The 13,983-nt window shown below is 33.3% G+C and overlaps 2 protein-coding genes across 3 annotated transcripts; one reads left to right on the top strand and one right to left on the bottom strand.

The window, feature by feature from the left end:
* Positions 1-2,965: 2,965 nt before the first annotated feature.
* LOC121113663 (uncharacterized) lies at positions 2,966-8,394 on the bottom strand. Of its 2 annotated transcripts, XM_071886757.1 has the most exons (6): positions 8,015-8,155; positions 7,228-7,583; positions 6,825-6,860; positions 6,586-6,758; positions 6,424-6,519; positions 2,966-4,495 (listed from the first exon to the last, which is right to left on the bottom strand). In XM_071886757.1, exons 1-6 carry the CDS (start codon positions 8,023-8,025, stop codon positions 4,097-4,099), a joined length of 1,071 nt encoding a protein of 356 aa, XP_071742858.1. In that variant the 5' UTR covers positions 8,026-8,155; the 3' UTR covers positions 2,966-4,096. The 2 variants fall into 2 exon arrangements, with proteins under 2 accessions (XP_071742858.1, XP_040563438.1); XM_040707504.2 differs by having other exon boundaries at positions 6,586-6,860; positions 8,015-8,394.
* Positions 8,395-8,466: 72 nt separating this feature from the next.
* On the top strand, positions 8,467-13,248 carry LOC121113662 (1-phosphatidylinositol 4,5-bisphosphate phosphodiesterase zeta-1). The gene is made up of 12 exons (XM_071886756.1): positions 8,467-8,700; positions 8,754-8,900; positions 8,960-9,116; positions 9,265-9,442; positions 9,503-9,633; positions 9,704-10,292; positions 10,356-10,691; positions 11,231-11,630; positions 11,689-11,867; positions 11,935-12,089; positions 12,146-12,300; positions 12,376-13,248. Exons 1-12 carry the CDS (start codon positions 8,598-8,600, stop codon positions 12,774-12,776), a joined length of 2,931 nt encoding a protein of 976 aa, XP_071742857.1. The 5' UTR covers positions 8,467-8,597; the 3' UTR covers positions 12,777-13,248.
* The last annotated feature ends 735 nt before the right edge of the window (positions 13,249-13,983 follow it).

Genomic DNA, 13,983 nt, shown 5'->3' on the forward strand with positions numbered 1-13,983 from the left:
TATTCTAACTATATTTAAATTCATATATAATTATTTAATTATGTATTTCTAAAACAATTTATATTAAAGATAAGCGAGAATGCTTACTTCAGAGGGAAAAGTTAGCACCACAACCACCCATGAAATCAAGAACTAAAAAGAAAAAAAAACAGGCAGAACAACTGTTTTTCCTTTCCTCTTTTACAATGTAATTTTTTCATTACAAACTACTCAACTCTAATAAAAACTAAGTTGTAGTTTATCCAAAAGAATACACTCATTATGTAATCCCACAGTTTTAGTGGAATTAAAATTATTTATTTTATTGAACTTCCATGTCAAAAACAAAGAACAAATACTTATTTTGAGAACCAAATGTTTTCCAACTTTAATTATAAATCAACATGTAGGTAGGTACTTATTTTAATTAATAGAATCAAATATTTAATTTTGTTTTGAGGTCCCTTTAATAGGGATTTGTTTAGAAAATTTCATGAAAGTGTTTTTATAAGGTCCTAGGCAAAGTATTTTCGAACCACGTTATGCTTATACCAATTCATATGTGTTCTCTCTTCTACAATAAAAGAATAATAAGATTCTGAGAAAAAAAAGTAATATTATTTGATGACTGATATGTGCTTTAGTCTCTAGAGCGCTCTCTAACAGAAACACGATGCGACACACAAAGCACTAGGGATATTTAATTATTTTTTACATACCAGCAATTACATTTTATTCAAATCTGAAGATATTCTGTAAATGTAAATTAATTATGATATACGAAGGAGAAGGAAGATCCAATGTGGAATGGGCATGTTAAAAAAAAAGAAACCTGACATCAACATGGTAACCCTGTCAATTTGAAGAATGTTTTGGAGGAAAGAGAGAATAATGCTCATGACTTTTCGTTAGATCAGCTATAATCGGCTGTGACAAAAGAGGAATGAGAAAAAGATATATAAAAGGACATATGCTAGAATAACTCCAATGGCAATGCCAAGTTCTACTCTGAGTCCAACAAGGACTTATAATTATAACTCTGCAACAAATTCTCAGGGGTACACTCTGTCCTTTATGAGCACACGTTCAAACAGGTTTTGAATATAAGTAAATCTACATAGGAAAGGATGTTTACTACTCAGGAATTAAATAATAATGACAACTGCTAAGGAAATAAAATTCCTTCTTTATACTACCAATTACAAATTCACAGGCCAGCTGAGAAATACACCGGATTTACATGTATGCTGATATACACCATAGAGCAATAACAAAAACAATAAGATGGAGGGTGAATCACATGTCTTCCAAATATTATGAATGGATCCAAATGGGAACACCCTTAACTAATCGGGATTTGGAAGTTTTTTCGCCACTTCTAGCGTCTATTCAGAGAATTTTATGGAAAGGAAGGGCTACTTATCATTGAGATTCAACAATTGATATAATTCACGAAAATAGGACTAAAATGCCTTTTGTTAAAAAGTTTGGGAATCCGTTTCTATTAGAGAAGACTATTCTCCATCATAAAATTTTAAGTTATCTCGACTTAAGACTGGAATCTATCTTTTGGGGTGGGAGATTGCGTCTTCCTCTTGAGAGGTCTCTTAAGTATTTTACTCCTTCAAAACCATGGTTTTTAAAAATGACAATATCAAATTTTATTATCCGTGCAAACACTACACGGATTTTATGTTCAACTCTACCCTATATGATTTTGCTGATTGCCCAGTTTTGAGAGTAGTCAAATATTTTATCCAATTCAACGTTTGTGTGACAGAAGATATTACTTCTAACTTAATAAAGACAAATATATCAGTCTTAAAAACTAATAAACTTCAATCCTTAGTGACGTCATTCAGCTATACTTCTTCTTGTTTTAATAAATTCTAGTATGGATAATCTGAAAAATCGTCCCAAGGATCTATAGGATCGGTCTTAGGGCGGGAGTGGATTGAATAAAGTACCGACATACCCATATACATCAGTCCTGACATTGAAAAAAAAATTATCAAATAATGCAAAAGGAGCGACTTTCAAAGAAAGTAGTTAATCAAATTCACTAAACCTCGAATACAAATTAATTTCTTTTAATAAAAAGTTTAACTGTTTAAAAATTTTAATCCGAGTCGAGCAAGGAATTACACTCATAACTCCGTAACAAATCCTCGTCTTTCATGTACTAGTGATTATATTATACTAATTGTTCTCTCTTCAAGAATGATAACAGCTTTGGAAAGTATAAAAGGTGTTTTTAAATTGCAACTACAAAAAAGCTAAGCCCTCTTCTACGATAACATTTTTTCATCTCAGCGTGATGTTTGTTAGCATATCTCTCAAATTTATCATCTTATGGCTTTTCTTTGATTAACTTTTGAGAGGATTTCAAAACTTTCAACATTTATATTCATGAGGCCCTCAGCACTTAATGTAGATAAAATAGTATACTAATAAGCATAGATGAAATTAATATGATATTGTAGTTGCTACAAGAATATATATTCTATTTTTATATTCTATATGTTTTTCGGTCGAGGCTGTCATCATTATTCTTATATTCTAGAAGAGAGAACAAATAAGAATGAAGTGATAAATAGTGCGTCAAAGGACACAAGTAGCACATCGGATTTGAGTATCAACATCGGAGTAATTCTTGCCTATATCACACTGGCAGGACGTTTCAAATATTTTTCAAATTGTGAGGGTGATAACGTTAACTTTCAGGATTTTTCTTTCATCCTACCATTTCTTAATATTATTTTCATTTATGCTTATAAGTTGTAGCCATTTAAATTTGAACAAAAAGAGATCATGTGGTCGTTGTTTTGCCATTTGGTTTTAGCTTTGTCCTAGGGTAAAAAAATTCTTTAGAGAACAATGGATAGGATTTAAGAAAGGAATGACTAAATGAACACCGTTCAAAGACTTTATATCAAATTATTAATTAAGAGTCTTTTTGGAACTTGTTATTAAAATTATCTGGAAATTCGTGGGAGTTTGAGTTTTTTATTTCTTTTTCTGTATCATAATTATTTATTAAATAACCAATTTTATATTATTATGAAGAACTTGGAATTGAATATCAGATAAGGATGCGAGACATGAAAGTTATTAAGTATTTTTAGATCATATATTATAGAAACTATATAAGTGAAAGAGAGAGAAAGAGAGATAATAATATAATTATAATATGTTTAATTTCTGTTTCTTTGTGCATTCAGTCCAAAAATGTTGGTATATAAATAATTTATAATAATTAATGAATCATTACAAAGTTTAATAAAACAAATAAATATATGATTTATGAATTAATTAATTTGTGAGCCATTGTTGTGTTTTGTTTTCCGATTAAATTCATGTGGCATAAAGAAAAAAAACGGAACTTTTTCATTGACAAAATAATTCACGCAACAAGTTCTACCCAAAGAGCGTTTTCATGTGACGTCACCATTGTTGACGTTGGCCGTTGGGGCATAAACAACAAATGGTTTTATAACAATATATCATTAATATTAAGAAAAATGGGGAATTATTTGTATGTATTTGGATGTCAAAATTGGAGCAGTACATAAAAGGACTTACTGTCTATCAAAATCTATCCCTCAAATACCTTGTTATAGTATTTATTATTGAACCAAAATATGCTATGGCATTGTTACATAACCTTATTTTCATGGTTTATACTGTAAATTAAATATTATAATGCAATATTTTCATATTTTTCTTTAATTATCCTACTTTCCTTGTCCCTAATCGATCAAAAAATAATGATATTTTTTTTATGATTATACAAATTTAAACATTTCATTGGTATTTTCAGTAGATATTACTTTAATTCAAATACTACTGTGTATCATTGGGATAAGGTAGTATTCAATGCAAATGTTAACTTTTTTTTTTATTCTGTCTGCCATTACATGGAGTTTAATCAAGATTTCTTCAAAGTTTCACTCCTCCAATTTTGATGGAATTTGGGACGTCAATGAAAATGCTTTATAAATAAATTAAAATGCTCTCAAGTAAGGGTCATGTAATTACTGAATAACAATTTGAAAATGAGCTTTAGATATGGCTAACAGTATAAGGTAGGTTGAGTGAGTTATGTACGTTTATATAACTACATACTAAATTCATTCGTCCTGACTAAAAACTTCATACAAATCCATGAATTGTCGTGGATGAAGAGGTCCCAGATGTTGTAGCCGGCAATGAGGAAGAGGATGATACGGAGGAAGGTGGCCCTGATGAAGGGGGGAGGTGGTCCATGGGGGAAATAAATTGGATGTGGAGTAGGAAGATATGAAGGAGCAGAGGATATGCTGGATTGGAGAGAAGGAGGAGTATTGGGTGAATCGGTGGGTCCACTATTTCCACTTTTTGTAGGACTAAAGTTTGTGGGTACATTTCCTTGAAGGAAGAGAGGAACTCCTGAAAATGCTCTGAGATTTGAGGCTTCATTATCTGCGGCTATTTGTCGTTTCCACTTGTTTCGTCGGTTTTGAAACCATATTTTTACCTGGTTAAAAAAAGGATATTATATATTTATAGCTGGGGTAAATGAGGTTGGAATGAATGTTGAGGGAGTTGAGGTTTGGAGTGAGCTCAACTTTATTATTAATTATTAATTCGAATTGTATGTTGTAAAATGAAAAATTTATTTCGTCAAAACCGAGTTACAATTGTATTATTTCAACTAATAAGCTCCTATGTAAAGCTTAATTTGTTTCATCCAATGGAAATCCTTTGTCATGATTAGATTTCCATCTTTCGGGCTTAAATCTTATAAATTTGGCAACAAATGAAGGTGTATCGTCAATGTGATAATCAGAATGAATGTTCACAAGACCGTAAAACCGTTAATGTTATACTACAATTGAATGAAAAATGTCCCCATAAGAAGCGTTCTGAAATATTGGAATAAATATTTCCCCAACAACAATGATTTCAGCCCTGTTTTTCCTGAATAGTCTCATTCATGAAGAAAAAATAATTTGTGGTGTGTTTTGAGCAATTAGTTGGGATGGGTTCAGAAGATGGCTATGCGGTATTGGGAATAAAGGAGGTCTCCAAGGTAGTCCAACTGCTGCCACAAATCATAGTTAAGGATTCGACGAATAAAAGTGAATTCCACAAGGCATGGGCGTGTTTGTAGGAATAGATTTATCAAAGAGTTTATAATTCAGTTTTTACACAAAATATTTAAGCCATAGAACATGAAAAAGACCATGGAATTTTTCAATCGTAGTAAACCTTTCAACCCTTTTTTTTAGTAAAATTTTCATACAGATCCATACTTCAAAATAAAATAATTATATAAATGAAAATTTAGGCTGATAGCAATTGATAAAAAACATTCCAGCATTCAAAAGAAGAAATATTTATCAAAATATCTTTAATCCCGTTCCCACAAAATCATACAAAAATTAAATAGTATAAACGATTTTATATGGAAACAAATATTTTTTTTAAATAGCTTTATATTATAGATAAACCTAAACAAAAACCTAATATTATAACTTCTACAGATTTGTTGTCGGAGAAAAGTTCGATTGAGATTGATTTTTTTTTCAATTTAACTTTTAATTTTATGATTGAATATTTTATATCTAAGCTTTGCAAGGCTGTGTTAACTTTTTCGAAATACAATATAATAAAGTCTATTATTTGACTAAATTTAATAAGAAATTAATATTTTAGAGGCAGGAAGATTAACGCCAAATTAAATATGTTTTCTATCCAATGCATTTTATTAGTAATTATTGATTATGTGTACGTAATCAAATGAGTTACATATGTGAAAGTACTGAAATTTTTATTATATAATATAAGAAAATAATAGTTGAACTACAAAATTTAATCAAAATCGATCTTTTATTCGACAGAAAATCTTTTTCAGTTGTTCTATAAGGCTATTATTTAGTGTTAAGTACAATATTTTGAATTAAGAAAAATATGCAAAAAAAAAAAAAAAAAAATAGATCCCAAATAAGGCCCTCCATTTTACTGGTATTTGTATGCATAAATACATTCTGTATGAAGTTTATTCAATATAACTTCATAAATATTTTATTTTTCGAATACTTGATAGTTTTTTATCACTTGTAATTACCTTTAATTTGAATCTAAATAGTCATTTGATTGCAATAATTGGCTCGGAATCAAATTTTTACTGTAAAAACGTGATAAACAAAAGAAGGCTTTAAAGGCCAAACCTACTGTAATTGAAAATTATAAAGATCATTTGCGTGCTTTATAACTTAAAATAGCAATAATAAATGTAAGTTTTAGCCGAACGGCATTCCAAGAACTGAATATCCTTACATAGTATTATCAATTTAACAAAATAGAATTTGAATTAACAAGTAACAGTATGACCAGATGACGTTTTTCTTTTGTTTTTTAATCCAATTTCAACAACCCTGAAATTTTTATTTTGATACGTACTTGTGTCTCTGTTAGTTGTAATGAAGCTGCAAGACCAGCTCGCTCTGAGCTTGAAAGATATCGCTTTATATCAAAAGTGGACTCCAGTTGAAAAACCTACATTTAAAAAAAAAAAAGTGTTTAATCTCAATAATGAAGAATATTGCCTGAATGACGTCATACCTGTGATCTCGAAAAGACAGTTCGAGTTTTCTTTTTTCTAATTTTGCCTCCCTTCAAAGGATCCCTGGAGCCATTTAAATCATCATCATCGCCGTCAATTTCATCATCCGATTTGCCCACCGAGTCAGAACGATGTAATCGATTAAGAGCAGACTCCCGCTCTGTTGTGTTACCTGTCAATGAGTTGTGAAAAGGAGAGTAAGAGCTGAGTGAGGAATGAATTATGGACTTGCTATTACTACAACTATGATTGGAATGTGGAGATAGAGGAGATGCTGGAAATAGAAACAAAGGATCAGGTACATGTAAACTCACAAAATGTAGCCAGTTTGGAATCATTTGCCCTAGTCTTGCACTTGATTATAAAAAAACAGAGTTGGTATTTGACAACCGCAAACAATGTGGTCACACGAACAGGCCCCGTATTTTCTTTATTTATATGCAGATTATTTCAGAAAACAAATATAAATTTTTACAAAAAAGAAGGTCAAGTACGGGAATTCCTCTTCGAAGAAAAGTTTATTTGAAAAATAATAAATATTTTATAAATTCCTCATTATTTTGTACAAAAAAAAGATGATTATAAATTTACTAAAAAAAATTACGCTTAAAAAACCATTGATTATGACGATAATAACTCACCAGCCTTTTGATGATGTAACTGTAGAAACGGATGAATTGCTCTAGCCGCAGCGGCGGCAGCTGCAGCCCCTGAAGATGAATTAGAAGTAAGGTGGGAGAGGTCCAAAGGTCGAGAACTAATTATACTTGGAGATGAGTGAATGGATGACGAAGAGGATGTCGTCCCTACTATCGCAGCAGCTATTGCATTTCGCCGGTCTTCAAAAACGGATGGAGAGTTATTGTGTACATTTGAGAGTGGAAAGGGATAGGGGGAATGTGGTTGAGCAGATGAACCGTAGAGGCCAGCGAGGAGAAGAGGCCTTGTTCCTGGTGATGCTCCTTCGAGGAAGTGATAGGGGGACAATGGAGACGGCCTGAAAATAAAGGTTTATTTAGATATTAATGAGCTGTAAATGAAAAGATAATCATCACTCTCTTCATCTCCCCCACACACCATGAAGGAGGAAGATAAACACCTTTTTAGCATATACATATTATGGACTTAAACACCTGGTGAAAGTATAAGAAAGCTTTTGTATGTAATATCCTTCATTTTTTTTTTTTTTTTTTTTTTGTTCTATTATAGCTCTCCCCTTCTACAAACATATTACAGGAGAAAATCAAATGGATCTTTAAAATACATATATACACACACACACACAAAAAAGGATGAAATAAAAAACAGATGGTTACAGTTCTGATAATCCGGATGTTTCCTACTCCCCACTCCCTTTAGAACATCTATGAAGTACTAATACCATTCTTCATAACGGACTCTTAATAAATATATCAACATAATACATACTTAACTCTCATATATGTAGTATGCACGTAAATTCAAATTCCAGTCAAATCATTGTATGATGAGAAATCTCTGCTCGGTATGAGAACATCCTTTCATTTCCAAGAAAGTTGACATTCATGACAATTTTAATGTTCGTTCGTATGTATGAATAAAACTTATATATTTTGATGAGATAATCCTTTTTATTATTATTTTTTTTGTCATATGTTGATAAAGTAAAATGGGAAATAAAAAATAAAGAAAACATGTGTCAAAATATTAATGTTTTATATCTAATTCTTCTATTCAAATGGAATTTGATGATACATGATGGATTGAGCGAGTGCAAAAATAACAGCAAGCCAATCAGTGTGCCCGTGGCATCATAAAAACAACAACACAAATATTAACTTGGATACGTCAATTGAAAGGAAATGAGAAATAAAAGTATATTATGTAAATAATAATTATCTTAGTACAGCAACGGATGTGAACAAAATAAGTTTTGACTTTATATTGTACTAATTATTATATTAAAATCCAAAGGAGCTCAGTCGTAGTAGTAGTTACTTGTTCATTTATTTCTTTTTTTGGGGCCCGCACCATGTTTAAAGACTTGACTCTCACTCATGAGTACTCTTTGTACTTCCGTGATGAGGACTACAAGGATCGCATGGAGCAAGTGATTGTTGCCATCGATAGACATGAGGAAAGAAAAAGATGGAGCCTTCTCGTTATTTTATAATAAACCTTTTTTTACAGGACTGCCTATTGGAAATCAAAAATGACCGACGACAAATCTTCATCGATCCATTGGAAGTGAGATACTTTGAGTGTGGACATAAATTGGGGTCATACTTCCTACTAAGCGTCTTTTATGGATCTGAATTTGTTCTAAAGAAATTAGGTAAGGAGGAGTGGGGCATTGAATGTACTTTTCATGCACATATACATATTTTATTATAGATTTGGGGTCCCATAAATTGGAGACACTTTTATCCCTTCAAGAAGAAGTTCAATTAGGGAAAGAGAGTTTAGAGAGAGGCTCCTATAAAATGGCATTCAATACCTACCTAAAGAGACAGTTCCAATCTCTTAAGCTTCCTGGACGAAGAGTTATAAGGCAAGAATCTCTTTAACTAATTTGAAAGAAATGACTCAGACTATTTAAAAAAACAACAACTTGATAAAAATATCTATAATACTAATATAATTACATCAAGTTAAGTTATATGCTTGTTTTTTTTTTCATATTCTTCTTTGTCTTAAAGCCTTGAGTCATGGCTTTCCTTTATGGCTTCTGCAACGGGTAGTACAAAGGAACATGTGTCTGAATATGTCGATGAAATGACATCCATCATTGACTGGACAACCTTCATGAACGTGTTTCGTAAAATGATGAACGCTGAAAGTAAAATGAGCAAGGCTCTAAGGACACAGTTTTACAAGGTGAACAAAACATAGCACATCGTAGTGGCCTTCTAATTTTAATTCAATCATTTGAAACAGAGTTGCAAAACGAAAGAAAAGGCTCATTTTGGAATGATGGGTACTTCAGACTTTGGAGAATTTCTAGAAAAGGAGCAAAAGGAAGAGCCGCCACCTCATTTGAGTCTTCATATGCTTCAATATATTCAGAGGTAACCATTAAGCCTTAGGTGGGATTGATCCCATCTATGTACATACTTACAATATTTTCATATACAACAGATTTACTTCCAATCGTGTGAGTCACAAGGATCCCAAGCTCAGCTTTGAAGACTTTTTAGACTACCTCTATTCCCCCTCGAATGCAGTTGTACTTGAACAGGAAGTGAATGAATTCGAAATGGCCTATCCTCTCTCCAACTTCTTTATCAATTCCTCACACAACACCTATATCAATGGTCATCAATTTTTTGGCTGCTCTGACTCAAGGAGCTACGCCCGTGTTCTACGTTTAGGAATACGTTGCATTGAAATCGACTGTTGGAATGGATACTCCAATGAGTCCCCAATTATTGTTACTCATGGAAACACGCTCTGCACTAAAATTGATTTTCTATCTGTGATACGAACTATTCGTGATCATGGATTTGTCAAGAGTCCTTATCCACTAATCATAAGTATTGAGGACCATTGCTCTTTGTCACGGCAAAAGTTGATGGCCGAGTATCTCCAAACTGAGCTTAAAGATCATCTTCTTCTTGAACCCATGGACAATGGAAAGGATCTTCCTTCTCCTTTGGATCTCAAACATAAAATCATTTTGAAGCATAAGAAATTCAGCGATGACACCGTTGAAATAGGGGAAGACATTGTAATAATTATTATTCATTGAACAGGCTGAAGCGTGATAAAGTCCATATTTATTTTGAACCAGATATCTGGAGAACTCTACTATTTGAGTAAAGAAAAAGGCTCGGCTTGGACTAAAGGGATTGGGATACTGGAAAATGGAATTTTAAAGATTCACAAGGGTTCTTCTGAAGTCATCATTGCTACTCATCGAATGGGGGGCTCGAAGATGGATGTAGCTATGGTGAGTACTCCACTTCCTTTCTCCGACAAGAAAACGGATAATTGTTTGAAAGTGACGACCTACACCTCATGCATTTTTTATTTGGCTACTCGAGAGCGAAACGATGTGTGGAAGATTTGGGCAACCTCATTTTTGACTTCACCCTCGCACATGCCCAGCTCTGCTTCTCAAAAAAGAGTAATTATGCATATTAATCTTCCTAGCATTTGACTATTAATTTGGCTGTTACAATTAGATATAATAGATAATAGAGGAGGATTCTTGTTTGGTCAAGCAAAATATAATTGATTGGGGGGGGGGCGGGGGAGAGAATCGGCACGAGTTACTTAGGTACATTTATATATAAATATCTTTTCATTCAATATATCTACGGTATAATTAATAAGTGTACCTACATTGTAAAGAGGGAAAGATCCATAGAAAGGAATAAGCAATTCCGCCTTTATCTTTTCTCTCTTTTCTTTTCTTACTTTCATTCAAGTTAAGCGCTTATTTACCGCCATTTATTCTCGTATTCTTCTTCTTCTTTTTTCTTTTTTTGACAAAATCCGAGCGCCATGTTTTTTATGTATACATATATACATATAAAGAGAATACTCATGTTACATAGATATATATAATTATGCTATTAAAATCGCTTTTATATATACATTGTACATACTTAAACGGAAATGAAATGAATGTTAATTATAAAATAACATAAATAATAATTTCAGACTCATTCTCAAATCTCAAAAATAAACGGAAAGTTTGCTCCTGAGCTCCTTAATCTCATCATTTACTGTCGCACTTCAAGTATTCCTGAGGATGTTCTCAGCTTGGCTCTAACAGACATGATTTCCATGGACGAGTCCAAGGCAAAGACATTTATGATCGATGAAAATCGATCGAAGATGATGGAGTTTCATCGGGTTCGTTTATCTCGTGTATATCCTAAGGGATCCCGCTTAGACTCCTCAAATTTCCACCCCATTACCTCCCATTTTTGGAGCACTGGCTCCCAAATGTTGGCACTCAATTTTCAAACTCCAAGTGAAGAAATTCAAGTTAATCAGGCTTGGTTTTTCCAAACGGGCTCCTGCGGATATCGACTCAAACCTCGTGTAGTTCGAGAAAGTAAGAAACACACTCATAGATATTCACAATTCAAATTCTGGTTTCATCATATTATTAGACATGTGTGATCCTATCACGGCCATGATGATACCCGAGGAAAGTAGTGAGCTGAGTATATCCGTAATTTGTGGTCGACATCTTGTTCCTCGAAAACCATCACTCACTATTTATGTTCAAGTCGAAATAATTGGATGTGCATCCTTAGACCGAATCTATGGCAATACAAAGGCCATCATTGTAACTAGATTTTGTTTACACTAGTTGGGATCTACATATATACACTAATTATAATTATCCTTTCCAGAGCAATAGTTTGAATCCTGTATGGGATGAGACTTTTCCTTTCGGAATCATACAGTTACCCTCCATGGCTGTTGTTCGATTTGGGATTTATAATGACAAAAATAGATTGTTGGCTCAAGCCGTTGTACCCATGAAGGGGATGCGAGAGGGCTATAGGTAAATTGTTTGAGCTTCACGCTAAAATACCTATTAATGTTCTTTACTTTGTGTAGGTCTGTGAGTATGCAAACCAGCTTAGGAGAAAAGAGTAATAATTTGTCCACTTTGCTCGTTCATGTGGAAAAACATCCAGTAGTCAAATACAATAAAAACTATGTCAAGGATCTTTGGCGTAAGCTCAAGGATTTGAATATCCAAAGAGATCTTGGTGGGTCAGCAAAATAATTATAAATCGGAGTAAAGAGTCTTACTTTATAACTATGCCTACATTTTCTTTTTTTAGTGAAACCCGGGGAAGAGCTCCTTAACTCGGAGGAAATTGGTATTTTAGACACAAACATTAAGAATATACGGGATCAGTTGGAGCATTTTTTGAGTCGGAAAACCTTTACTCCGGATGATTCACGACTCTCAGACCTTCAACTAGAGACTTACGCCATGAAGCGTCGAGTCTGTAGTGTGCCACTGACAATAGAATTGAAGAAAAGTAAAATAGTCACTTACCAGAGAGGTAGGGTATTGGGATCGAAGATGGGGGGCGATGAGGAGGGAAGGTGGAGTCCCCTCAACCGTGGAGATTTACGTTCTTCTTCGTCTTCGGAATCTTCCGAATCCTTACGTCTGTCTGAAGTAGAAGATGCTGCGGCAGCTACAGCAGCCACTGCTGCGACGTTGGATGCTTGATGAAGAATGTTTTGTATGGAGAACTTGAGGAATGAGGAGACACCGTTGTGTGGTGTTGGAGGATTCTTTGAGGATTTGAGATCCTCTCCCTCTTCCTCGATGTTGACCTCCTCTTCTAATCCTACTCCATGTCTTCCAAGAAGGGAGCTGCTACTCCGTCGTGAACGTCGAATCTCCGCCTCATGGCTGCTTAAAAGCAAGGAATCCATGATATCAACAACAACACCACTAACTTTGTTTTTGCCGAATATTAATTGTATATTTAATTGTCTTATAAGTCTTTGTAGATAATAATATAACTAGTACTATTATTACTCTGTTGTGAGTGATAAAAAAATATATATTTCAACCAAGATGATGATGATGAACCCTATAATAATATTAATCGATTACCACTCTGGGACTCAACCGTCTATTTAATAATGCTGTAGAGAAATACAATATAGATCAAATAAAAAAAATAAAAAATAAATGTTCTCTCTCTCTTTCTTCCTTCTTGGTTATTTTTTTTTTTAACCAACTCAATCTATTTTATTATTTCCAAAAACAATTTTTTTTTTTTTGCCTCTTAATATGAACTTATAGGAACACGCATTTGCCTTCCCCTCTAGGGAAAGTGGAAGAGACCTTTGACTGAGTGTTTTTCTTGGGCGGACGAGCAAGAAATCCCCGCCTTCCACTTGAAAGAAATATTTCGAAAGCCTTGTTTTATTGGTTCAAAAGGAAGACAAAAAAGTCGTCGGAGGAGAGCCTCACGGGTTTTTTTCCTTCTCCATATTATTGGAGATTACAATTTTGTTGGTTCTCCTCAGTAGAGCGCACGCTTCTTTTACTCTTCTTAATAAACCATTTGGTTACGTGCCTGCAGGGACTCTTTTTAATTCTATTGCTATTGTTGATGAGGAGTTGGTAACTAATTTTATTATCACTCTCCTGGTTTGTGGCTTAGTTTTCCTCTTCTTCTCTTTTCCTTCTTTTTCGTCTTATTTCATTTATTGCAAAGACCTACCTTAGTAATAATAATAATTAAAAAATAATTCATATACCATAACTATCCATGGTTGTGATAAATGTTCAGATAAAGTTAAGTTTGAGGAAAGAAAGAAAAATAACAGTTGTAGTTTAAAGTAGCCGTTCTATCAGCAATAAAAAGTAACTCATGGAATTAAATAGAGGAATCAGATAGCAATGACGGGGGTCATCCCTC

The sequence above is a fragment of the Lepeophtheirus salmonis genome, chromosome 2 (assembly GCF_016086655.4).
Source record: "Lepeophtheirus salmonis chromosome 2, UVic_Lsal_1.4, whole genome shotgun sequence".
NCBI lineage: Eukaryota > Metazoa > Arthropoda > Copepoda > Siphonostomatoida > Caligidae > Lepeophtheirus > Lepeophtheirus salmonis.